Source organism: Dendropsophus ebraccatus, chromosome 3, assembly GCF_027789765.1.
Source record: "Dendropsophus ebraccatus isolate aDenEbr1 chromosome 3, aDenEbr1.pat, whole genome shotgun sequence".
In the NCBI taxonomy this organism is placed as follows: domain Eukaryota; kingdom Metazoa; phylum Chordata; class Amphibia; order Anura; family Hylidae; genus Dendropsophus; species Dendropsophus ebraccatus.
In genome coordinates this window covers 190657325-190685162 of record NC_091456.1, presented here as the reverse complement: position 1 = coordinate 190685162, position 27838 = coordinate 190657325, and the positions used below count along the sequence as shown (strand labels likewise).

At 44.4% G+C, this 27838-nt stretch overlaps 1 protein-coding gene across 1 annotated transcript in view; it reads right to left on the bottom strand.

Annotated features, from left to right (window-relative positions):
• The window catches only part of LOC138786619 (uncharacterized), an 84865-nt gene that overhangs the window by 26887 nt on the left and 30140 nt on the right, over positions 1-27838 (bottom strand). The window contains 6 exon segments of the mRNA XM_069963600.1: positions 2607-3778; positions 12853-13119; positions 14995-15154; positions 22894-24206; positions 24704-25499; positions 25715-25778. Of these exon segments, the coding sequence (XP_069819701.1) occupies positions 2607-3778; positions 12853-13119; positions 14995-15154; positions 22894-24206; positions 24704-25499; positions 25715-25778 (3772 nt within the window).

The window sequence follows — 27838 nt, the reverse complement described above, 5'->3', positions numbered from 1 at the left end:
CAGAAGTTGATTAAGAGCAGCCAGGGAGAATTGCAGAGGTCCTGAAGAAGAAGGCGAAACACTGCAAATATTATAGACTTGCTGCAGTAACTCATTCTTACTGTCAGTATAAACTTTTGTTACTCATAATATGATTGCAATTATATTTCTGTATGTGATAAAAACATCTGACAAACGCACATAAAGACCAGAGGGCGGCAGATCATGTGCAAATATAATATTTGTGTCATTCTCAAAACTTTTGCCATGACTATACATCACTTCAGCTCATGCAGCACAGCAGAGTCCTGCATACACTGAGCAGCAGCCCCTGGTCATGTGACTCCTCCTCCACCACCACCATGTGACTGATCACATGACTATGACATCATGCTTACAGGACCTGCCATGATGTCACAGTCATGTGATCAGTCACATGATCAGGGGCTGCTGCTCAGTGTATGCAGGACTCTGCTGTGCTGGATGAGCTGAAGTGATGTGTATGCAGCAGAGCTGTCTGTGTGTGATGTGTGTTGAGCAGAGCTGTGTATATGTGTGTAATGTACATGTAGCTGGGCTGTATATGTGTAATGTGCATGTAGCTGAGCTGTATGTGTGTAATGTGCATGTAGCTGAGCTGTATGTGTGTAATGTACATGTAGCTGAGCTGTATGTGTGTAATGTACATGTAGCTGAGCTGTATATATGTAATGTACATGTAGCTGAGCTGTATGTGTGTAATGTACATGTAGCTGAGCTGTATGTGTGTAATGTACATGTAGCTGAGCTGTATATGTGTAATGTACATGTAGCTGAGCTGTATATATGTGTAATGTACATGTAGCTGAGCTGTATGTGTGTACTGTACATGTAGCTGAGCTGTATATATGTAATGTACATGTAGCTGAGCTGTATGTGTGTAATGTACATGTAGCTGAGCTGTATGTGTGTAATGTATATGTGGCTGAGCTGTATGTGTGTAATGTACATGTAGCTGAGCTGTATGTGTGTAATGTACATGTAGCTGAGCTGTATGTGTGTAATGTACATGTAGCTGAGCTGTATGTGTGTAATGTACATGTAGCTGAGCTGTATATATGTGTAATGTACATGTAGCTGAGCTGTATATGTGTGTAATGTACATGTAGCTGAGCTGTATGTGTGTAATGTACATGTAGCTGAGCTGTATGTGTGTAATGTACATGTAGCTGAGCTGTATATGTGTGTAATGTACATGTAGCTGAGCTGTATGTGTGTAATGTACATGTAGCTGAGCTGTATATGTGTAATGTACATGTAGCTGAGCTGTATATGTGTGTAATGTACATGTAGCTGAGCTGTATGTGTACACAGTAGAGCTGTATGTGTGTAATGTACATGTAGCTGAGCTGTATGTGTGCACAGTAGAGCTGTTTATATGTAAGTCTACTATCCTCTGCCAGACACCAGCACAGCCGCACATACAGGTCCTGGACTATATTCCCATGCCACACAGTGGTGGAAACAGGATACAAATATTAATAGCATTACACACTTGGAACCCCATAGACTAAACAGAGAATACGAGATATTCTACCATAAAGGACATGAGGCCATCACTCTGTTCACATTGGTTTATTATATGTTGATACTTACATCAATTATACTCAGCGCTCAATACAGAAAGTTTATGGCTCCGCCGCTAACACCTCATATTAGGTACAGAAATCATAATAAAACATGTTCACTACCTGCCCCAAGTGTGTGATCTATGGACGATATGAGTAGTAGTTGTTTCTCTATTCTTCATTTCTTCCACAGTGCAGGTTATTTTGCACACTACTACAGTCAACATGCAGTCCTGCTATTTCTGTCACGGTGATGCCCGGACGTCGGCAACCCCCCCCCCCACCCCCCCCACCCCTCCCAATAAAGAAAGAATAAAATCCTGAACGCTGAAGATAAAACAGGTATCGAAAGCTATGGCCAAACTTCCCAGGGTCGAGTGATGTCACTCTTTAATCTCTATGGATCCTTATGTGGGCCAAAAGACCTACCCCGTTTCGTCAACTTAGTTTGTTTGCCTATATGTTGATAGAATTATTTTTCTTTTTTTATCCAGGCTTTAGGATTGTTCCCTTATGTTTGTAGTCAGTGTTTGGATGTGATGAATGGAATAAAGGTCCAGCAGGTAGTATGACACTATCTCCTGCACACAACACTTCTCACTTCTATCCTCTTTCCCCTCCAGCTGCTCCTCTCTATCACTTCCATCCTCTATGTGTCTTATAGTGTCCAAAATGTGTTGTTTTTGGCCCATAAAGCCTGTATATACCTATGGAGGACACTGGGGGAGGGGCATGGGCACAGCCATCTTATGGACAGAATCACCACAGAGCAGGACGGCACAGCCTGGAGGAGAGGAGCCTGATTATAGCTCTATGGGGTACACAGGGAGCTGCTGTCAGTAAGTGCAGTGAGTACAGTTACTAATACTATACTATTTTACTATAAAATGCAGTTTTTTCTTCATTATTTAGAATTCTTTTATATTCATTTACCTCATTATGAACAAGATAATGGCTTCTCCCCTGTGTGCTTTTTTCTATGTGAAATAAGATGTGATTTCTGAGTAAAACATTTCCTACATTCTGAACATGAAAATGGCTTCTCCCCTCTGTGAACTTTTTGATGTTCAAAAAGATTTGATCTTTGATTAAAACATTTTCCACATTCTGAACATGAAAATGGCTTCTCCCCTGTGTGAGTACGTTTATGGTAAGTAAGACTTGTTTTGTGAGAAAAACATTTCCCACAATCTGAACATGAAAATGGTTTCTCCCCTGTGTGCATGTTTTTATGGTTAAGAAGACTCAATTTGTGATTAAAACACTTCCCACATTCAGAACATGAAAATGGCTTCTCTTCTGTGTGAATTCTTTGATGTTGAAAGAGACTTGATTTCCTTGTAAAACATACCCCACATTCTGAACATGAAAATGGTTTCTCCCCTGTGTGAATGCGTTTATGGTAAAGAAGACTTGATTTCTGAGAAAAATATTTTCCACAGTCTGAACATGAGAATAGCTTCTCCCCTGTGTGAATGTTTTTATGGTAACGAAGACTTGATTCGTGTGTAAAACATTTTCCACATTCTGAACATGAAAATGGCTTCTCTCCTGTGTGAATTCGTTGGTGTTGAAAGAGATGTGATTTCTTCATAAAACATTTCCCACATTCTGAACATGAAAATGCCCTCTCTTCTGTGTGAGTTTTTTGATGTTGAACAAGATCTGATTTCTGAGCATAACATTTCTCACATTCTGAACATGAAAACGGCCTCTCTTTTTTGTGACTCATCTGATGTCTTTCAAGATTTCTTTTACTGCTAAGGCATTTTCCACATTCTGAACATGGAAAATGAGGCTTTCCTGTATTTTCTCTTTGATGTTCATGGTCTTCTCTGTAAATGTCAGCTTGCTGTGATGGAGCAGAAGATGGGACTTGTATAACAGGATGAGATGAGAGATCTTTGCTGTGAGGGGCTGAGGGTGTATCTGGGATAGTGGACGGCTCCTCATATGTATCTTGTGTGATATGATCCTCTGAGGAGATCTGATGTCCCCCTGAGCTCCTGGTAGAATCATCTGCAAAGGAGAAAACACCATTTCTCTTATTTCCCAGTAATAGAACCTTATACATATTGCAGACATGGAAAGTTCTGGACTCTGATAGGTTCCTTATAAAGAGCAGATATCTGTTATTACATCTGAGGTTATTGGAGTTATCCAGGATGAGAATAATAGAATTGACAACTGTGCTATCATTAACCCAAAAAGTATCCCCCCAAAGAGAGATTGCACCCCCCACCATTATACTGTGGACTTAAACACAATATATCTTTGCTGCAAGATACAATACCAGTATTGCTGTACACAAGAGATCTAGAAAACTGCTTCCTAAAAGTGACACTGTCCCCCTCTATTTGCATTTTGACAGCTCTCCACAGGTGTAAAGGGTAAATGTTACAGCTTCCATTACTTATTTTATATGATACGTCATGGTGCTTGTTTTGGTAAAAAGTGGTTTTATTATCTGTGGATTGGGATATGTGGGCGGGGCTTTACAGCCTAAGCGCCACATCGCCCGCCTCTAGTGCCACTTAGCCCCACCCGAGAAGCCATTGCTGCATAGGCCCCTCCCCCTCAACAGCCATTGGAAGGGCCAGCCTAACGATCTAGCGATATGCAGCGATTATGTCATGGGTGGGGGCGGGGCTAAGTGGGGCTAGGGGCGATGTGGCGCTTAGGCCGCAAAGCTCCGCCCACATATCCCAATCCACAGATAATAAAAACCACTTTTTACCAGAACAAGCACCATGACGTATAATATAAAATAAGTAATGTAAGCTGTAACATTTACCCTGTGGAGAGCAGTCAAAATGCAAAAAGGGGGTGACAGTGACCCGCTAGAGCCCCTTATACTCACCTCGTTCCCGAAGTCCCGCTTCTTCAGCCGGTCCCGGTACGGAGATATCACCGTGAGAAGCCCGGCGCGTGCTGCTGAGGTGAGTCTGACGCTGCTGAGATGAGTCCAACGCCCATATAGAATGACGGCTCCATTCATTCTCTACGAGCGTCGGACTCATCTCAGCAGCGCGCATGCCGGGCTTCATACAGTGATATCTCCGCCCCCGGAGCGGATCCAGGAACGGGACTTCGGGAACAAGGTGAGTATAAGGGGCTCTAGCGGGGGGTCGGCCAGGCTCTGACCCGGCACGGGGGGGGGGGGGGGCTGACAGGTTCCCTTTAACTAAATCAACCTGGGAATCACCAAAGGCAGACCATATATTCTATTCTTATCCCATACCAACTTTGCCATATTACAGCTACTAACACAGGTGTAGGATTTCAGGTTTGCTGCCTATATTACTATAACTCCCCGTGCTCACACGGCGTTAACTACTCCTGTCGGCTAACATTGTTGCTATATAACTCTTACATGTGAGTCTAGCTACGACTACTATGGAGGTGACGATCCCTGACCATGCTGAGACAATAAATATATCAAAACGTCCTCTGAACGTACTAAAAAAAAACCCATCTGAACATATCAGTACGGCCGGCCATGATGGACACATTCAAACAGATAATCGAAAAACTCCTTCAAAACAAAAAAGGGGTGAAAGTCTCAACATCTTCACAAACATCAAACCTCGCAACCACTGACATGGGTACATTTCATCTGCATCGTGATTACCGCTTTTTCTCATGTCAGGACTCTGCCCCCCCCAGACCTGAAGTCTCGGACTATAACTCCTGCCTCTGAAAGAGCGCACAAGCATGGAGGATGAGCCCCTAGGGATAATAAGCATCTCCGACCCACTAAAGCTAAGTTCTTTCACTTTTCCATCATAGATAGCATCCTCCAGAAGAGATCAGTCACAGCGAGAGGCTACAAAATACTAATATTTCAAGACTTCTCCGTAGTGGTTACGCAGACTAAACGTAACCTTTTTGCTCCACTTTGTACACATCTGGGGATGGGAGAGAAATGGGGTTGATGGGAAGGTGTAGGCAGGGGAGTATGGCAAACATTGCCAAAGAATAGGTACATCAACCAAGTTTCGCAATAACAAAACATAAACAGCAAAATACGAAAAAGTCCAGTCCTCAGGTACGGTGAAAACTAAATGTTGACTTGGTAAGTTTCGGAAGAAAGTCCTCTATGACAGTTTCTCTGCCACAGCTGGGAAGGAAAACATGAACTAATATAAACCAGTAACATAACCGGTAAAAGCCAAAGTAAGTGCAGGCAACGCAGTGTGGGAACTACAGCCGGAACACGAGCCGCCCTCTAATGTGGAGAGAACAAGAAGAGGGGATGGAACGTTAGGGCCCTAGGGACAATTATTGTTCGGACTATACTATAATTGCAGGCAACGATCGAAAAATCGTTTATGTGTCTTTGATTCTTGATTTACTGTAGATCTGACCCTAAAATCATCGTTAATCATTCACTAAACGTTGGCTGTAATTCCACATTCCTTCACTAATCGTTCAGTGTAATTGCACATCGTTCCCTCTTTTGCGGGGATCAGATGGAGTAAATGATCGTAACTGGCGACTATCGTTAATTAACCAATGTTGTTTGCGATCGTTTATCGTTAAAAATCGCTTTGTCTAGTGGGACCCTAAAACTCAGTAAACACTAAGCAACTTCCATCAAATGGGGGGGTTAGAGGAAATCAACTGTTCCAAATACCTAGTAGTGTGTCCAAATTAAATTATTGGGGAGAAACCAGGTCTTTGTCACTACAATCGTCCCTCATACATCCCTGTCTGGGCGTCTTTGGTCAACTTCCTTAAAACTGACACCAATATTCGTCATAAAAATACACGACTACTCTTCCACATCTTACAACAAAACACAGTAATCACTGAACTCAAGGAGAACAGTGAAAAAAACTCCAATGAAGTACTCAATCAAGAGTCTCCACTGATGCCCCCCAAAATTTAAATATGCAAAACAAGAGTCCGTGGAGTCTTGGTTGCGAGTCTCAAAACACGGGATAGCCAGATATGTCATGATCGCAGTGCTCGCACCTTGAGTTAGACATTGACAAAAAGGGGCCACCCTGGTGTTTCCCTATTTATGTTCCAATACTCGCAATCGAGTAGGACTTAAGGGGCTATTTATCAGGGTGGTGTGGTGCTCTCCCCATCATGGAGGCACCCCATGGCAACAGGCTAGAGATATCTGGCTATCCCGTGTTTTGAGACTCGCAACCAAGACTCCACGGACTCTTGTTTTGCATCTTCCACATCTTACCAGCTGCTGGGAAAACAATATTAGAAACCTGGTTAGCTCCTGGCATACACCTACTCTCTGTGTTATTCCATACTATTGCGGATGGTTTGTGTGAAGGCATATCTGCAAAACCAATCTCGAGTTAAAATTATTTTTGACCTATGGACGCCTATTATCAGATTACTCCAACACCACATTAAGGCAAGGTTCACACATCGTAAGACAATGGCCGTTCTGTGACCCAGCTGAGTCACAGAACGGCAGGTGTACGTGAAGTTCACCCTGGCCAGTACTGCAGTACCGGCCGGATGAACTTCCATTTGTGCTGCATCCAAATTCAACATAGCACACAATGGAGGGTGTGGCCGGAGCAGCACTCTCCATTGTGTGACCTGTCAGGCTTGTGCGGCCGCTATTCAGTAAATAGCGGGCGCACAAAACTCACGTCAGTTTTCCGTGCGGCCGGTTGGAATCCCGTCCGGATTGTATACTATGTGTATACACACCGGCTGGGATTCCCTATGACTTCTATGGCAATCTATGTTTTGCATTAATCACGGCTGTTGTTGCAATTTGCAACTACGGCCGTGATTAATACAAAAGACATGTTGTGTGCCTAAAGGTGTTTTCCATGTAAGGACCTTATGAGGGTAAGTTCACACTGAGGAATCCCGCCGCTCAAAGCCGTGCACATCTCCAGCCATGCACATCTCCGCCCGTGCAATAGACTCCATTTTTATGGTCAGGCAGATGAAACGGTTCATTCTTTGGACGGACGGCAGGATCCGCCCATGCAAAAAATAGAGTATTGCACGCAGACCTTGAGAGGCGGAATCCGCGGGAACTTCTCTGCGTGGATTGTTCAGTGTGAACATACCCTTACATAGGACGATTATCGTGTGAAAAATTATATTGTTCGACTGTAAACAATAATTGTTTCGTGTGTATGCAGGCATCATCTGGTGATCGAAAAATCGTTTGTGTGTCGTTAATAGCATCTTTTAATCTGACCATAAAAAAATCGTTAATTCTTCCTTAAATATTCACTATACACATCGTCTGTTCTTTTGCTGGGATCAGAAGTTGTAAACGATCACAGTAACAATTGTAACTAGCGACTACTGTTCTGTGTGTTATGGTGAACAATTTCACTTTGTTTCCAAAAGCTCTTGTTTGCGGCACAGTGCACACATATTATATGACTGTATTCCATATATTATACACACATCATGTGTTATTACCTGCAGCCGCGTCACATCCTCATCTATATTATATTAGAACTTAGGCTGAATGATTATATAGCTGGAAAACTGACACAAAGGACACAGAGCTTATAATATTCCACACAGAATAGTTACAGCCGGTGACTGAGGAGAATGTGTGACTGTTCTCTACATTTAGTGGTCACTACTCACCTGGGCGGTTACCTGTAGTGATGTCCTCCTTATACTGCTCATCACTGCTGTCATCTGTCTCTTCTTCTTCTTTTACTATCTTGTCCATAGCAATATTATGGTTTAGATCCTTCCCTGTAGTGATATCCTCCTTATACTGCTCATCACCGCTCACATCTGCGTCTAGAGCATTAATATTGTTCCCATCTTCCCCCTGATCCATAAGATGTGAGAGAAATATTGTAAAAGTCATCAGACAGGAGGAGAAGTCAGGTGGGATGTACAGATCATAGGGAACATCTCCATCTACCTGATCCTGATCCTGTGGGAGAAGAGGACGGGGACATCTCTCTGGTGCTGTTCTCTTACTGGATCTGACTGGAGGGAACACATACAGAGACTGAATTCATTCTTTCCATCCAGATAATACAGAGAGGAGGTGTGTATATAGTCCTGTCTATTACCTGCTGATGGGAGGGGCTGCTGATCCTCCAGCATCACATCCTTGTACTGATCCTTGTGTCCTTCTACATACTCCCACTCCTCCATGGAGAAATAGACCGCCACGTCCTGACACCTTATAGGAACCTGACACACACAATGATCACACAGTCATCCCCCCCACCCCTCCAGTGGTGTTACTGTATAATGTCCCAGCATTCCCAGCAGCCACAGTCTCACCTCTCCACTCAGCAGCTCCACCATCTTGTTGGTGACTTCTAGGATCTTCTCTTCCTCCATTTCCTCATGTATCAGGGGCCCCGGGATTGGGCTCAGGGTTCTTCCCCATCCTTCACATCCAGGGGCCCCACAGCCCCCACTAGAGGACTTCTTCACTACTGTGTAATCCTGTGTATGGAGAGACACATTACTATCACTCCATCCATTCCCAGAATCCCTCACCTCTCCAGTCCTATCCATCTGTTATTCCATAGATAAGAATGATGTCATGATGACATCACTCCCAGAATCCCTCACTTCTCCAGTCCTATCCATCTGTTATTCCATAGATAAGAATGATGTCATGATGACATCACTCCCAGAATCCCTCACCTCTCCAGTCCTATCCATCTGTTATTCCATAGATAATAATGATGTCATGATGACATCACTCCCAGAATCCCTCACCTCCCCAGTAAGCAGGAAGAGTATGTGTAGGGTGAGGGTTATTATCCTCTCGGCCATCTTGTCTCTGTCTCTCTCCATGGTTGATGGGTCGGTCTCTTATATAGAAGATATCAGCAGAGGATCCTGGAGCCTAGGAAGATGATCTGGACAGAAAATGAGAGAATGTAACACACACATAAAGATTATTGCATAAATTTAAACAATATAATGATTTTCCACACAATAATCTGTCCGTGTAATAGGGCTCTAAGATTTACTAACTTTATGCAGATTATGGGAGGAGACTATAGCGACCAATCAGATGCCAGCATTTTTTAATGTAACAAGAAACCAGAATGTAACCGGTGTGTAATCTACAGAAGCCCAAAACCTCTCATCCCTTTGTATTATATCCCCTTCCACTAAGACATGTTCATGATGGCAGTCGTCTTGTCTGACCTTTTATTACAAGGAGATATTTAAAAAAAAAAATTAAAAACAGCTCCACCCCTGTCCTCAGGCTGTGTACAGTATTGCGGCTGAGTTCCCTTGAAGTGAATGGAGTAAAGCTGTAATCCTGCACACAAACTGCTGAGATGTTTCCCAATCCTGGAGGAGGAGGGGAACATCCGGGACACTGAGCACCACAGAATCACAGCAGTTATAGGAGAACAGTCAGATATATGACAGGAACCGTGAGTGTCCTTCACCTACCAGCATCTAACTGTGTCCCCCAGCTCCTTCCCTGCAGAGACTCCACACATCCCTCCACCTGCAGATCTGTACAGGAGCCGTGTGCTTACTGGGAGATGCTAGAGTGTCTACTCATCTTTGAGTGTGAGGTCACCAGGAGGGGCGGGGCCTCGACCGGAAGTAGTAAGCTGCTGCACCATTCAGTGGTATCCATAGTAACATGGGGGGATACAGAGGGAGAGGACTGGTGTGTGTGGGGTCTGTATACAGGGGGAGAGGACTGGTGTGTGTGGGGTCTGTATACAGGGGGAGAGGACTGGTGTGTGTGGGGTCTGTATACAGGGGGAGAGGACTGGTGTGTGGGGTCTGTATACAGGGGGAGAGGACTGGTGTGTGGGGGGTCTGTATACAGGGGAGAGGACTGGTGTGTGGGTTCTGTATACAGGGGGAGAGGACTGGTGTGTGTGGGGTCTGTATACAGGGGAGAGGACTGGTGTGTGGGTTCTGTATACAGGGGGAGAGGACTGGTGTGTGTGGGGTCTGTATACAGGGGGAGAGGACTGGTGTGTGGGGTCTGTATACAGGGGGAGAGGACTGGTGTGTGGGGGGTCTGTATACAGGGGAGAGGACTGGTGTGTGGGTTCTGTATACAGGGGGAGAGGACTGGTGTGTGTGGGGTCTGTATACAGGGGAGAGGACTGGTGTGTGGTCTGTATACAGGGGGAGAGGACTGGTGTGTGGGGTCTGTATACAGGGGGAGAGGACTGGTGTGTGGGGTGTCTGTATACAGGGGGAGAGGACTGGTGTGTGTGGGGTCTGTATACAGGGGGAGAGGACTGGTGTGTGGGGTCTGTATACAGGGGAGAGGACTGGTGTGTGGGGTCTGTATACAGGGGGAGAGGACTGGTGTGTGGGGTCTGTATACAGGGGAGAGGACTGGTGTGTGGGGTCTGTATACAGGGGGAGAGGACTGGTGTGTGGGGTCTGTATACAGGGGAGAGGACTGGTGTGTGGGGTCTGTATACAGGGGGAGAGGACTGGTGAGTGGGGTCTGTGTACAGGGGGAGAGGACTGGTGTGTGGGGGTCTGTATACAGGGGGAGGACTGGTGTGCGGGGTCTGTATACAGGGGAGAGGACTGGTGTGTGGGGTCTGTATACAGGGGGAGAGGACTGGTGAGTGGGGTCTGTGTACAGGGGGAGAGGACTGGTGTGTGGGGTCTGTATACAGAGAGAGGACTGGTGTGTGGGGTCTGTATACAGGGGGAGAGGACTGGTGTGTGGGGTCTGTATACAGGGGGAGAGGACTGGTGTGTGGGGTCTGTATACAGGGGGAGAGGACTGGTGTGTGGGGTCTGTGTACAGGGGGAGGAGGACTGGTGTGTGGGGTCTGTGTACAGGGGGAGAGGACTGGTGTGTGGGGTCTGTATACAGAGAGAGAGGACTGGTGTGTGGGGTCTGTATACAGGGGGAGAGGACTGGTGTGTGGGGTCTGTGTACAGGGGGAGAGGACTGGTGTGTGTGGGGTCTGTATACAGGGGAGAGGACTGGTGTGTGTGGAGTCTGTATACAGGGGGAGAGGACTGGTGTGTGGTCTGTATACAAGGGGAGAGGACTGGTGTGTGGGGTCTGTATACAGGGGAGAGGACTGGTGTGTGGGGTCTGTATACAGACCCCCCAAACACCAGTCCTCTCCCCCTGTATACAGGCCCCACACACCAGTCCTCTCCCCCTGTATACAGACCCCCACACACCAGTCCTCTCCCCTGTATACAGACCCCACACACCAGTCCTCTCCCCCTGTATACAGACCCCACACACCAGTCCTCTCCCCGTATACAGACCCCCCAAACACCAGTCCTCTCCCCCTGTATACAGGCCCCACACAGCAGTCCTCTCCCCCTGTATACAGACCCCCACACACCAGTCCTCTCCCCTGTATACAGACCCCACATACCAGTCCTCTCCGCTGTATACAGACCCCACACACCAGTCCTCTCCCCTGTATACAGACCCCCCCATACACACCAGTCCTCTCCCCCCTGTATACAGACCCCACACAATAGTCCTCTCCCCTGTATACAGACCCCACACACCAGTCCTCTCCCCCTGTATACAGACCCCCCCCACACCAGTCCTCTCCCCCTGTATATAGACCCCACACACCAGTCCTCTTCCCCTGTATACAGACCCCTCCACACCAGTCCTCTCCCCCTGTATACAGACCCTACACACACCAGTCCTCTCCCCCTGTATATAGACCCCACACACCAGTCCTCTTCCCCTGTATACAGACCCCTCCACACCAGTCCTCTCCCCTGTATACAGACCCCCACACACCAGTCCTCTCCCCCTGTATACAGACCCCCCACACACACCCGTCCTCTCCCCCTGTATACAGACCCCACACACCAGTCCTCTCCCCCTGTATACAGACCCCCCACACACACACGTCCTCTCCCCCTGTATACAGACCCCACACACCAGTCCTCTCCCCCTGTATACAGACCCCCCACACACCAGTCCTCTCCCTCTAGTATGAGCAGATGATGGGAGAAGTAATGCCAGGGAGATCCCCAGCACCAAGCCCCTACCATTGACCCCACACCCGCCGCCGCCACGCTCACAGATCTGGCCCCCCCCACACAGTTGCCGCCACCACGCTCAGGTGAGAAACAACACAATACAAAACCAATATATCGCTGATCAGCAGTCAGCATAGAGAAATATCTGTTATCAACAGCCTAGGCGGATACTAAAAGAATATCATGAGGCTGCAGGTAAAGTTAAAGAGAACAAAAAGGGGAGAGAGGAGACAGAGATAAGGAAATAGATGGGGGAGGGAGTAGAAAATAGGTTTGCAAAAAGCTGGTCAGCGATGCCCGGCATCACCTCAGGGGCGAAAGTCTCAGGGATTCCTTAGAATTTTTCTGCTCCTGTTCTCCTAGGAACAAGTAAGTGCGATTCAGATGGGTTTCATGCTGCTGCAAGGAGTGGGACACTGAGTGACAGAAGCTGCCTACGTCTATTGTCACTGTCTCTAATTGTTCCACGCGGTTGCCGATACGACGGACATCTTGTTTCAGGTCGGCCAGTTCCCGCATAACAGGGGTGAGCACACAATGTAGTGCCTGCTGGATTGTTTTGCGCAGGTAGGCTCTGGAGATTAATGTGGCATCACGGTCTGGAGTCAGCATCAGTCTTGGGGTCCCGTGCTGCACGTGTCACCATCTTGGCTGATCGTCCAGTGCTCTGCTCCGCCTTCTTTTTAAAGAAATTAAAAGAGATTTTAAAAACTGGTGTAAAGTAGAATTGTTTTAGTTGCCCCTAGCAACCAATCAAATTCCACCTTTCATTCCTCACAGATTCTTTGAAAAATGAAAGGTGGAATCTGATTGGTTGCTAGGGGCAACCAAGACTATTCTACTTTACACCAGTTTGATAAATCTCCCTCCCATCTCTTTCCCGGTTTTCTGCTTTGTAGGGGTGCTGGGGGGGTCCCGCGCCCTTGTCCTTCCCAATCTTTATCAGAACAGGGGCTATATACTGGAAATATAAGACAAAAAGGGGTCTTGGTGAGAGGAGCCAGTCTTCTATGCTGCCATCTCAGTCTGCGGTCAGGCACAGCCGCACATACAGGTGGTGACAGGATACAAAGACTAATGTGAAGGTATATAATAATATAAATATATATCAAAAACCATTGCTATTCCTTAACTTCAGTCTTAGCCCAATATATATTTAGCATATGGAATCTGCGTGTGAAGGTTTTCTGTTTCTGCCATGCTGCTGGACAACAGACCCTCTTGTCAATCAAGCTATCCCATCCTGGATGTATTGAGAGGAGCCCTGGCCCTAAATAGAAGTACCAGACCATTGCTGTGAAGTCATGAATATACAAAGAACTGTGCCCTGTCTCTGGACTGTAGCCAATGAGAACTTAACATGTATATTCTTGTCCATTTTGAGCCCACCCTAAACTGTATAAGACCCCACTGTATTTGCAATAAAGTGGTGCACCCTGCTGAGAGAGGAGCGATACCAACGCACGTGTTTGGTGTTATTTTCTCACTGCCGGCCTCAGCGTTATAATTTGGACAGGGATGGTCATTCGAAGAGGGGTGATACAAATCACCCAAATCACCCTTTCAGTGGCATTTCCAACGTGGGGCCTGAGGTCTTCACGGGACAATTGATCGCGAGGACCGACAACTTGCTACATACTGGATGACCCCAGGACCTGCCTAAATTAGGAGGCTGATCACCTCCACTAAAACACGGTAAGTCTGCTGATTTTTTTATAAATCTGTGGCTTATGCGTGTATTAGACGGTCCTTGGGAAACTGGGTGTGGCTATATCGATCCTTTAGATCAGGACTGAACGGCCAGTTTTATTGTCCCTGTTGTACTGACCCAAGAACCCTTATTGTGTATATGTATATATATATATGTGCATACACAGCCGTACCGACTGACCATACCCTGGGTTGGTGGAAGTGGTTTCCCTTAGGAACTGTGTGACTGAGGACTCATTGTTGGAGGACTCTTTTGAGGTGAAGACTCTTGGTTAGAGGACTCTTGGTTAGAGGAATAGTTACAGTTATCGGTTGTTCATTTTTACTGTGTCAGTGACATTTTATATGTCCAGGAACTGTGAGGGACCTATGGGGATTATTAAGTCGTGCTCCACACTGTGAGGGACATGGGACCCTTGTTGTGTATAAATTGGACCCTACATTGTGGAGGACGCGGGATCTCTACAGGTAATCTCTACAGGTAACCGCCTCCTGTTGAGACCGATAGATTAGCTACGGTAATAACACGAGGAGTAGGCTGACGCAGGGAGACTGGGCGCGGTGTGACGCGGAAGTAGGATTTTCACTCAGTTGCTCAGTTTTTGGGGGTTACTGAACTCCAAAGGGAAGATTATGACTGTATTGAATACTCTGTCTGAGGAAGGTTGTGATTTTTCTTTTTTGCTGTTTTTTGTATTTTTACGGGCGTCAGCAAAGCTTCCTGGACAGTGTGTGTGACCTTTTGGTCTCACACGCAGGATATTTTTGTACACAGGATAGCATTCGGTGTAATCCGATATTCACCTTGTGAAACAATTTGGGATTAGCCCTGATTGAATCACGTGGGAAGAAACAAGCTGACACCTGGACGGCGGTGTAGGGGAACCAGTCATAGTCCCCTGTGGGGAACAGAAACCAACAAACATAATGAAAGGCTTACGATTTTTGTTTAAGCCAAAAGTGTGTCTTGAGGGATACAAGACTCCAGTGGATTTGGTGGTTTGTAGAGATAAAAAGCTGATGGATTTGTGTGGGATATATGTAATTGGAATATTGTAATAAAAAGGGAAAGGTTAGTGGATATTTATATCATGTTGAAAACGATCTGCCACCACCTTATAATGGTAGCAATCCCCAGTGCTGAGAGTGTCTCTATTGTGGCCAGCAAAACCCACCCACAGCTGAGTATTGTGTTTCTTGTAGGAAGGGACACTCCTTAGGGTACACCCACTAGGCCGCAATCTACATAGCCTCTTGTTTTAGGGGAAAGTAGGGAAGTCCCTAGTTAATATAAAGGGAGAAAGTAGAAAGGTGTCTGAACTGTCTATTGGGGTAGTGTAGTGGAAAATGGAAGCTTGTATGGAGTTGTGAATCTGAATGTTAGGAAAGCTTAGCTCCTTAGAAAGCTGGGTTGCTGGATGAGGTAATATCTTTCCTCTGTGTTTTGTGTTCTCAGTGCAGGGTCTGAGGCTGATTTATTACCTATGTCTGTTACATGGAGTTGGTGGGGGTAGTGCTATTGCATAGCAAATGTTGAAAGATCTCTATGTGACAGATGGTTGTGAGTAGTATGTCATTCTACAGAGTCAGACACATCCCCCTGCTCAGTAATATCTTTGAGGTCTGGAGTTTATAATGATTTTTGGGGGTACTGGAGTTGTGTGTTATTTCTGAGAGTTGCAATCAGATTGTGTAAGATTTTTACAATTCTTGTCTCAGGTTTAGAATGTTTGAAAACTAAACTAACAAATAGTGACTGCTGCTTTATCTCAGTAATTGAAAAGTTTTGTTTATTTGAGATAAAAATAAAAAGTGAGGTAAATTAATGGGAAAAACCAGAGTTGTATTGTGGGGACAATTTTGTTGTAGGGCCCTTAGAGCAAGTAAGTTGTTATCTGTGAAGGGATTTTTAGGGTTAAAAAGAGACTGTTTAGAGGATCTGTGTTTTTGGTTCCATTTTTAGATCCTGTGACCTGTGTATTGGTTTCTGGCTAGGGAGTTATTTTTGAAACTGTCTCTGTAATTGATAGGGCAAGGAAGAATACACAGAGAATTTCTCCATAACAGACTGACAGGTGATAGAAGACCGAAGCAGCATTACATTTATTAAGGAGAAGATCAGGAAAATGTATAAATTAGGTGAATCTCAATATCTGAGTAGGAATGCATTCAATGATGTAATGAAACAGGAAGTTATCAGGCCTGGTATAGGTATTGGCTAGAAGTAGCCCAGTACATAAAGGATAGTGATTTATTGGCAAATGACCTGGAGTAAAAAAAATAGTTATTCTATTGTTAGCAGTAATATAGAAGAATATGCTAATTAATACATTGTAATTATAATTTGACCCTGAGAGAAGAGAATTATTAGTTATTAGTTGTTAGTATAACAAATGTATGGTTTAGGGTTACATTTTTCTTCCCCTAAAATTTCCTGTGGAAAATTTGAAAGTTATTAATAAGTATTGGAGTCATTCCTCAGATGTCAGGAAGAATTTGTATGTACAATCTTTCTCTATTGTATCTATTACTTTTCCACATAATATAGCATTATTAGATTATTTCCGGAATCACTCCCAATGGCTAAATTTTATAATATGTGATTCTAATGTTATTCTTTCTCGTTACAGAGTCTCTATGTAAAAGAATATGTGCATCCTTGTATATAATGGTGGATTGTAAATAGTGGCTTTGTGTTAGCATGCACTCTTTTATATTATGTTGCTAATATGTTGCTAATATGTTGTACTAATATAACAGAATGCATTTGATTAAACAATGTATTGTATCTACCAAGTCTTGTTGCATGATATTTTAATTCCCATTTAGTGTGAGCATAAAAGCATGGGCTTAGGAGGTGATTGATGGGAACAGGATGGCCTGGAATGTCCTGAGATAGATACATGCATTTGTGTCCATGTTTTCTCTTTTATGTCTATTTTGTCTTTAGAAGAATTTTTTTGGAAAGGCCTATATATATATATTTGTGTTCACCATGGAAGGATCAGAATATTGAGGAACAACCAATACACCGAGACTTGTTGGATCCATTAAACATCTATTTTTTGGGAGTTTCCTAGGAAAATACTAAAAGGTTTCAATGCGCATTTTTGAATGGTGGGAGTAAATGTAAAAGTTATCTATGATGAATGAGTGACGTGTTGCAGCAGCTGCTCGGAGGGGGAATGTATGGTACCATGTGTGTGTGTGTGATGTGACAAAATAATTGAAACAAACCATATGACTAAGGAAAAAGTGTCTTAGTTGTTTCCATGAGGAAACATAGGAAAAAATATTAAGTGCACAATGTTTTATTCTGTGACATTATAGTAAAAATATTGACATTTATCCGGATATACATAAAGATACATTTCAGAGGTACATGATGCTTTAGATACAAGGGAGTAATTTTAATCATGTGGTTATAATGATGTCATAATCAGAATTTTGTTTTTATTTCTACAGGACTCTTTATGGTGGGATTTCAAAAGAATTTACATATAATGACACAGATGCAGTGTATATACCTACAGGTGTATAATTATTGGATAGGTGTATGGATAAGTGCATGTATACATATACACACAGCTGTATGGTCATTGGGAATATCTGATTATTGTTAGTGGGTCCTTGTTAGTATAGCCCTTACTGATGTCTCAGATTACAGTAAGACAGCTGCCAAGTTCAGCGAATGTTTCACATAGATCAATCTGGGTTTAAACACCACTCACTGATACCAATTTGTGGGTAATGTTAAAAACCAATATAATGTGGGAATATTAATAAAAATGACATTTTATGTTGTGACATTGTTTAGGTAAATAAAAGAATTAGTATATACATTGGAATAACACATGAGCACAAACATTAACAAAACAAGGTCTATAATAAGCATATTGTTCTATTATATAGAGACAAATAGAATTCTATGTTATGATACACTGTGATTATCATAGGATAGCAATGATTACCAAGTTTTTGGTATAGGACAGGGAAGGAAAAGAAAATCTTCAATCAAGACATCAAAGCCTACAATTCTTTGCAAAGATTCTTGATATCTGATATTTACAAACTCCAGCAGATGACCAGAAGCAAGAGAAAGAGACTGACCTGTAACTTTATCCAAGTGAAGCACTTGATGGGAGAACATGAACCATGGACAGTTTTTGCTATTGTTTTGTTTAGTCAACAGACATGCTGAGATCTCTAGTACTACATCTACATCGCTATATTATCATTGAACTTTCTTAAGGCTATCTATCCTGGGACTATGCCATCTTCATGAGCGACATTTTCTGTAACCTTATCAAGCTAACTACAGATGCCATGACCTGAGACCAAGTATGCGGCCTATGAGGGAAGTTGTGTATGGTTTTTTACAGTCTGCAACAAGTTTACAATGGACTCTAAAAGATTTTGTTCATTTAATTGAATCTCCTCAAGTGGTCATGATGATAGAGGAAAGACTATATCTATATATGATGGCTTCCGGACTATGTTATTGTCAAGTTTAAGTTGCACAAGATCTGACCAACCTCAATGAGTTATTGGAAAGTTTGATACTAAGGAAGAAAAGTTTGGATACAAAGGACTGTGTACATTAAATCACACAAGCTAAGAAATGACTATGCTACGCTATGAGATGTCTGCTTCAGGTACTGATGTTACAGAATTAAAGACGACCCTTGCAGAGGTTTCCTATGAGAAGTTAGATGAAATGTGAAAGCTGCTGTTCATCAAGGGGGGTTTCAAGGATTTTTAACCCTTGGTTTGCTCTTCCAGAGGCCTAGCAGATGTTACCTCACAGTTTCAACTCCAGAGAGACTACACAAAGAAACAAAGAATGCTTTCCATGCAAAGAAAGTGAAGTGTATGGCTGCATGAGGAATAATCTATGGACATTAGCTTGTTGTTTACTTTTTTATTATTTGGATGAACTTTTAAGAACTTTAGCAATCAAATATTTAATTAATAATGACGGAGATCTATAAGTTTGTTACACCAAGAAGAATGAAATCATCTGAACTACTAAATTTATCATGGCTCACAATGAAGACAAGAAGGTGCATTTTTAGATTAGGTTTAGCTAGTATTCTATTGTTTTGTGAAACCAATCACAGTTTATCATAACACAAATATTATAAATCATAGTATGCTTATATCTATAGTCCTTATATAGACAGGTTATTATGGACATTGCCATGTGTATCCATGAGAGGAGATGAAGAAAGAAGATTCAGTAATGGTTTGCTTCTAAGGTTATTGTTCATTGAAAAATCTTAATGCTTTGAAGGATCGATACAATGTATCTCACCCTCATGAGGGGGGAAATGTTAAATATGATGGGTTGATTTTACAATGAACAATTGGATTGTATTGGATTGGAGTGCACGTTTATAAACTACTGATACCATTTTAGTATAGCACTATTCATAATTTCATATGCACTATTCATGGTTACATATCATATGGAGGGTAGTGTTGCTAGTTATAAATAAGAACATAGTATATAGTACAATATCTATACATATATAACTGTAAACAGGTTATGCAGACATATAGAGGTATATTTGTCATGGTCACATATGTGTAGACCATTACACATAATTATAATAAACACACCCAAACAGGACATTCACAGACAGTGTATTTTGTGTAATTGAACTCTTTTTTTTTAATTTTTCTATAAGTCTTTTGATTTGTTTTTAAGTCCAGTTATGACCGCACCGGTTTCTGTCAATAGCAACAGACAGATTTAGGAGAGGTAGATGAGGGGTTTTGTTTAATAATGATATAAGATTTTGGGTGAAAGATAATTTTAATGTGATGACTCTAGATATTGGGGAGTTGTAACATTAAAGTAAATTGGAAATGATTATGATTCCGATGATATTCCCTCTCTTAAGACGACCAAATATTATCAAGGTTGTAATAGCATAAAATAGGATTCAGGGATAATTTAGTGGGAGTCCCCTGGTCCTGGGAAGTCCAAGTACAAAGGGGGGTGACCCATTAGGGGTCTCTCGTCTCAAAATTGGTGAAACCTCCTTTACCCTACCCGCCTGGGACCAGACGGACTCAAAGGCCCCAAGGGATATTAGGGAAAGTTTATGAATTGCAATTGTTTTTAGGGGGGACTGTGAAGGTATATAATAATATAAATATATATCAAAAACCATTGCTATTCCTTAACTTCAGTCTTAGCCCAATATATATTTAGCATATGGAATCTGCGTGTGAAGGTTTTCTGTTTCTGCCATGCTGCTGGACAACAGACCCTCTTGTCAATCAAGCTATCCCATCCTGGATGTATTGAGAGGAGCCCTGGCCCTAAATAGAAGTACCAGACCATTGCTGTGAAGTCATGAATATACAAAGAACTGTGCCCTGTCTCTGGACTGTAGCCAATGAGAACTTAACATGTATATTCTTGTCCATTTTGAGCCCACCCTAAACTGTATAAGACCCCACTGTATTTGCAATAAAGTGGTGCACCCTGCTGAGAGAGGAGCGATACCAACGCACGTGTTTGGTGTTATTTTCTCACTGCCGGCCTCAGCGTTATAATTTGGACAGGGATGGTCATTCGAAGAGGGGTGATACAAATCACCCAAATCACCCTTTCAGTAATAGCATTAGAGTTCTTCTGGATACACACTTGGAACCCTATAGACCAGACATGTAAAACTCTGGCCCGCGTGCCATTATTTTTGGCCCGCCTAGGAAAGCAGTTGATTCCCTAGAGCTGGCCCGCCGATAGGACACTGCAACAGATTATAATATGGGCGGTCTTCTGGACCGCCCATACTATCATCTGTTGAGCTAAAGGGAACCTGTCACCCCTGGACGGCTCCCGAACTCGCTCTACCCCTGTATACGACCCCTATACTTACGCCATCCTGCCGATCCCGCTCCTGATGTCGATCTCGCCGCGGAGAAACTGCCGTCCGCGCAGATGAGCCGGCAGTCATATCTCCTCAGCAGGAGCGGGATCGGCAGGATGGCGTAAGTATAGGGGCTGTATCCAGGGGAAGGGCGAGTTGGGGAGCCGTCCAGGCCGCAGGCAGATCCGGCTTCTCCCCCTCCTCTCCTCCTGGCGCGTGAGCCAAAGCTCCGTGCAGGAGATAAAGGGCGAGCAGCTGCACATGAGGCTCTGGCTATTGAACACGTCGGGCATCAGAGACATGACCGGTTTCCAGCAGCAAGAGGACCAACAGTGCCCCTGTCCCTAGAGGTATCAGCGGCATTCAGGGCACAGGCTGGCTATAGCATGGGGACTATTGTTTTACGGCTGGCTACTACATAGGCACTATTGTGCTAGGGCTGGCTACTTCATGGGGCACTATTGTGGGGGCTGGATACTATATGAGACACTATTGGGAGGGCTGGCTACTATATTGGGCACTATTGTGGGGGCTGGCTACTATATTTGGCACTATTGTGGGGGCTGGCTACTATATTGGGCACTATTGTGGGGGCTGGCTACTATATTGGGCACTATTGTGGGGGCTGGCTACTATATTGGGCACTATTGTGGGGGCTGGCTGCTATATTGGCCACTATTGTGGGGGCTGGCTACTATATTGAACATTATTGTGAGAGCTGGCTACTATATGGGACAGTATTGTGGGGGAATGGTTACTATATGGGACACTATTACTATGTGAGACACTATATATATATATATATATAAAAAACATTTGAGGATTTATCATATCATTTATTGTAGTGCAAAGTACTTGATGATGCACTCTGACAGTGCCAGGAACGCTGCAGGCCACTCTGAAAGTTCCACATATTCTGCTTGTAAGTTTCAATGAATATTAAGGTTGGCCCGCAAGTTTGTCCAAGTTTTTAATTTCGACCCACTGTCTATTTGAGTTTGACACCCCTGCCATAGACTAAACAGAGAATATGAGATATTCTTCCATTAAGGACATAAGGCCATTGTTCACATTGATATAATTATCAACATATAATAAACCAATTATACTCAGTGCACGATACTGAAACTCTATGGCTCCTCCGCTTAAACCCAGTATTAGGTACAGAAAGACACGATTACTTACGGGTAATCTTGTTTTCGGCAGCCCATGACAGCACTCCTGGAGAGGACCTCCCAACGCAGGACAGGAAACCTGAGAATATAAAAGCTTGACACACCTCTCCAGACCTCAGCTCAAATAAAAGTACTCCAGCGGAGGTAAAAAAAACAACATAGGTAATAGTAAGGAATAGTAAACAATATCTAGGCAACATCCGGTCCATATATATATAGGGTAGGGTATGCATGAGGGGTGCTGTCACGGGCTACCGAAAACAAGATTACCCGTAAGTAATCGTGTCTTTACCCTAACGCCCTATGACAGCACCCCTGGAGAATTAGAATAGAAGCTAAATAATTAATTAGGGGGGGGGGGGGGGGGGGGGACTACTGCCGAAAGGACTTTCCGGCCAAAGGATAAATCAGATAATGGCCTTAACTGTACTCTGTAGTGCTTAAAGAAAGTGTGGACCGAGCCCCAGGTGGCGGCTTTACAAATTTGATCTAGGGTAGCTTCAGCCCTCTCAGCCCAGGATGTTGCCATTGACCTAGTAGAATGAGCTGTGAAGAATGGAGGGGGATCTTTATTCTTACTAGTATAGGCTAGAGAGATTGATTGTTTGATCCATCTACTAACAGAAGCTTTGGAAGCTGCTTTACTCTTATTGGGCCCTGAGAATTGAACTAACAGATTTTCAGCAGACCTAAACTCCTTTGTTTTATCAAGATATTTCAGCAAGCATCTCCTTACATCCAGAGTATGGAAAGCCACTTCCTTCTGGTTTTTAGGATTGTTACAGAATGATGGCAAAATAATTTCCTGATTTTTATGAAACTCTGAAACTACTTTCGGGAGAAAGGTAGGGAGTGTTCTCATAATTACTCTGTCATCTAGGATCTGTGTATATGGAGGATGAGCGGATAAAGCTTGTATTTCTCCCACTCGTCTAGCAGTTGTTATTGCCAGAAGGAACACCATTTTGATTGTGAGCATCTTGATTGAGATATCGTCTATGGGCTCAAAGGGAGTCGCCGTTAGGGCATCCAGGACTAGGTTTAAGTCCCATTGAGGCACCAATGTCTTTTTGGGTGGATTGAGACGAGAGGCCGCTGTTATAAACCCCTTTACTAAGGTATTATCTGCTAATTTAAAATTTAGGAAGGAGCTCAAAGCCGAGACCTGAACTTTCAGCGTACTTGGACTTAAGTTCATCTCTAGACCAGCCTGCAGGAAGCTGAGCACAAGAGGAATGTTGGGTTTGTCTGAAGGATCATGCTTACATTTAGAGAACCTCAGGAAGGCGCGCCAGACTCGAAAATAGATGTTAGATGTAACGTCCTTTATGCTTGCCAGGAATGTATTGATTACACTGTCAGAGAATCCCCTTCTCTTTAAGATGCCCCGCTCAGCATCCAGGCAGTCAAGTGTAGGTTCGGAGTGTCCGAGTGCACCACTGGGCCCTGCGACAGAAGATCTTTGATGTCGGGAAGTACCCAGGGTTGATTTACTGACATTTTCCTTAGGCAAGTAACCCATGGCCTTCTGGGCCAAAATGGAGCTATGAGGAGTATTGTCGCCCTGTCTTCCCGGATTTTCCTGATGATTTTTGGAATCAGACGGAATGGAGGGAAGGCGTAACCCTTCTCCTTCCCCCAATTGAGGGAAAAAGCATCTATCTTTGTTGGATTGTCCAGAGGCTTCAACGAACAGAACCTGTTTAGTTTTCGGTTTCCTTTTGTTGCAAACAGGTCTATTGATGGTGTGCCGTACCTTTTTAGAATTAGGCGGAATATCTGTTCGTTCAGCGACCACTCCGTCTGCCTTAGTTGTACTCTGCTGAGAAAATCTGCAACTCTGTTTTCCTTTCCCTTCAGATGGACTGCTGCTAGTGATGTCAAGTTTATTTCTACAAAGGAAAAAATTTGATAGGACAGATTCAAGAGTGTCTGGGACCTGGTGCCCCCCTGTCGGTTCACATAAGACACCGCTGTTGTGTTATCCGAATAAACTACCACATGTTTGTGTTTGATTTGGGGTTGAAAGTTCTCCAGAGCTAGTTGTATCGCCAGTAATTCCTTGTAATTTGAAGAGCTTTGTTTGGTTTGTAAGGTCCAACGACCTTGCTGAGTTTGGTTGTCCATGTGGGCTCCCCATCCCCATGGGCTGGCATCTGTTGTAATTCTCACTATTGGGTGAGGAGACCAATGGATCCCTGAAGAGAGATTGTCTAGGTTTAACCACCAACGGAGGGACAATCTGGTTTTTGAAGGCAGGAGAAAGGGACGGTCTAAGGTCTCCCTGGTTCTGCTCCAAGACGTCAGGATGCTCTGTTGTAGGTCTCTGGACCTGGATTGTGCCCGCCTTACCGCTGGTATACATGATGTCAAAAGTCCTTAGACCGACATAGCCTCTCTCAAGGATGGCTTGAAGGTCAAAAACAGGGTCTGAACTCTGTCCATGATTACCTGTTTCTTGACTTCCGGCAGAAATGTCATCTGAACTGTTGAATCCAAAAGATATCCTAGAAAGATGCAGCGGGGAGATGGGATCAGATTGGACTTCTTTAGGTTGATGTTCCAGCCTAGATGTTTTATTATATCTAAAGCCTGTTCTAGATGGAGAAGTAGGGATTGAGTTGTGTCCGCCACTAGAAGGAAGTCGTCCAAGTATGGAATGAGAACTATATCCTTGGTCCTGATGAAAGCCACCATGTCTGCCACCACTTTCGTGAACACTCTGGGGGCCTGAGAGACCCCAAACGGGAGGGCTTTGTACTGGAAGTGACACCATTGCCCCTTGATGTTCACCGCTAGCCTCAGAAACTTCTGATGCGATGGATGGATAGGGATATGATAGTATGCATCCTCTAAATCCACCGATGCCATCAGGCACCCTGGATAAAGAAGATGGATAGCTGACTTGAGAGTCTCCATATGAAACTTTTTGTATTTTAAATGGACATTGAGACTCTTTAAATTGATGATGACACGATAGGTGCAGTTTGGTTTCTTTACTAAAACCAGTGGGGAATAAAATCCCTTTCCCTGTTGATCCACAGGGACTGGGATTATAACATTTTTGTCCACTAAAGAGAGTACTTCCCCTTCTAGTGCTATCTGTTTTTCCCCGTCTGACATTAGTCTGGTGGGAAGGTATCTGTCCGGGGGAGTGCTGTCGAACTCCAACAGCAGTCCCCAAGCTAAGGTATTTAACACCCAGGGACTGAAGGAAATTTCCCTCCAGGCTGGGAGAAAACGGGACAGACGACCCCCCACTGGACGATTGTCATTGGGAATCTTTGGGTTTGTCTTTACCTGAGAAAAGGAACCCCCTTCCCTTTCCCAGAGACCCTAAATCTCTTGCTGTTGTCCTGCCTAGGTCAAAAGGGTCCTTTAAGCTCCTTCTTGCATTCACCGCATTCTTTGCGGTGATGCCTTTCAGATGATTTACTGGAGGACTTAGAGGTTGGTGTTGATTTCTAAAATACAAACAGCAAACAAATACTCCATTAAAATAAACATAAGGATAAAAGGACCTCTCACCAAACCCTGGTCTTCACTGGTACCGGACTAGAGGTCCTTGAGCTTCTCTTTTCACCCCTTTCAGAGCGATCATGGTGTCCTTTATCCCCTCCTGGAGGTTCCGACATTACTGCAAGAGGTGTACCAGCAGACCTTTCTGTGTAGTAGTAGGGCCGGCTGATGGGAGTCAGTGCCTCAGAACGCAAGAGGCTTCGGACGCCGATCACAGCAGCTGGGGTTTCAAATAAGGGATTCCCGGGCGATGCGCCGGAAGTGACACGACCCGGCCGTAACGTCATCCGGAAGCGCCGGACATCAACCAAGCACGTGCACGCTGCCGTGCGTCCTGACGTCATACGCCCAGGGAAACCAGAAGCCGACACTCACGGATGCCGGCGTTCCACCGCGAGACCACGCTACCCCACCAGGAGATCATGTCGCGGTCCCACAGCCCAGAGCCGTGCGGCCGTCCGGTGAGTCCCCCCAACAGACTTCCAGGCTGCTCCGAGGGAGAGACTTATGCCTGCAGGGAGCCTCACTGTGCAAAGCAGATGGAGGACTTGCGGCCTGATTGGGATGTCAAACTTATTTCTTCCGCTCACACAGGAGCGTCTTCTCAAACCTCCCATCCGCTAGGACAGGAAACTTGAACTGAGGTCTGGAGAGGTGTGTCAAGCTTTTATATTCTCAGGTTTCCTGTCCTGCGGTGGGAGGTCCTCTCCAGAGGTGCTGTCATAGGGTGTTAGGGTAAATAATAATAAAACTTTTTTGCCACCTGCCCCAAGCGTGTGATCTATAGACGATTGGAATAAATAGAGAATCAACTACTACTCCTAAGTCAAACTTTGCACAATACTTTTGTGACGTTGTAATGACTGGAGTCGTGTATCCACTGGACCGTCACCAGCGATGGCGTAAGTCGCACCAGGGAGCGGAGTCTAAGGGGCCGCTGGTCTTCACCAGAGCCCACCGCAAGGCGGGACGGACTTGCTGTGGCAGGCGACCCCCAGGTCGCTACCCCTGGCTTGGCTTGCTAGTGACGGCAGACGAGGTGTAGCAGGCACAGTAGGCAGGCAGGCAGGTAGAAGGGCAGATGGTCACACGGCTAGTAGTCACCAGCAGAACAACGGGCAGGAACAATGGGCAGGGCTGGGCCAAACGCTAACGCATAGCATGTAGAGGCTCCAACACGAGGGACAGGGCATGCTGGGATTTGTAGGGAGTGATTGGTGCACAAGCTAATTAAGGGCGAACTGGCCCTTTAAATCTGTGACAGCTGACGCGCGCGCACACGCCCTAGGAGGCGGGGACGCACGCCGAGCAGGACAGACGAAAACAGAAGCGCAGCGGGGTAATACGGTAATACGTCCAGTCCATATGCAGTGCAGTGGCAGCAACCAACCAATGAAAAAAGAATGAAACAAATATAAAAATCCAGAAGACTGAAGATAATAGAAGTATTCAAAGCGATGTCCAAAATTCCCGGGGTCGAGTAACGTCCCTCTCTAATCTCTATGGCGTTTCGGCAACTTAGTTTATTTGCCTCCATCATATGTTTTTTTTTATTTTTTTATTTTTGGTAAATCTGATTTTATTGATTTTGCATAGGAATAACAAAGTACAACACAAAGAAAATGTGTACAGAAAAGAGAGTACATTCACAAATTAGAAAATTCCGTACATCCAAAAGAGATGTCTGACTTCAACCAAAGATAACAGGTATTCAAGCCGCGGATTCACCGTCCTTGCACCGAATGTGAAAGGGCAAATACTCGATGGTGAAACGCAGAAATGGGCACAAAGACTCGGTCAGCTAATACATAAAACGGACAATCAGGTGTCCTGGTTATCACATTTTCATCATATGTTGATAGTATTTTTTTATTTTTTTTATCCAGGCTTTAGGACTGTTCCCTTATGTTTGTAGTCACTGTTTCGATATGATGAATGGAATAAAGGTCCAGCAGGTAGTATGACACCATCTCCTGCACACAACACTTCTCACTTCTATTCTCTT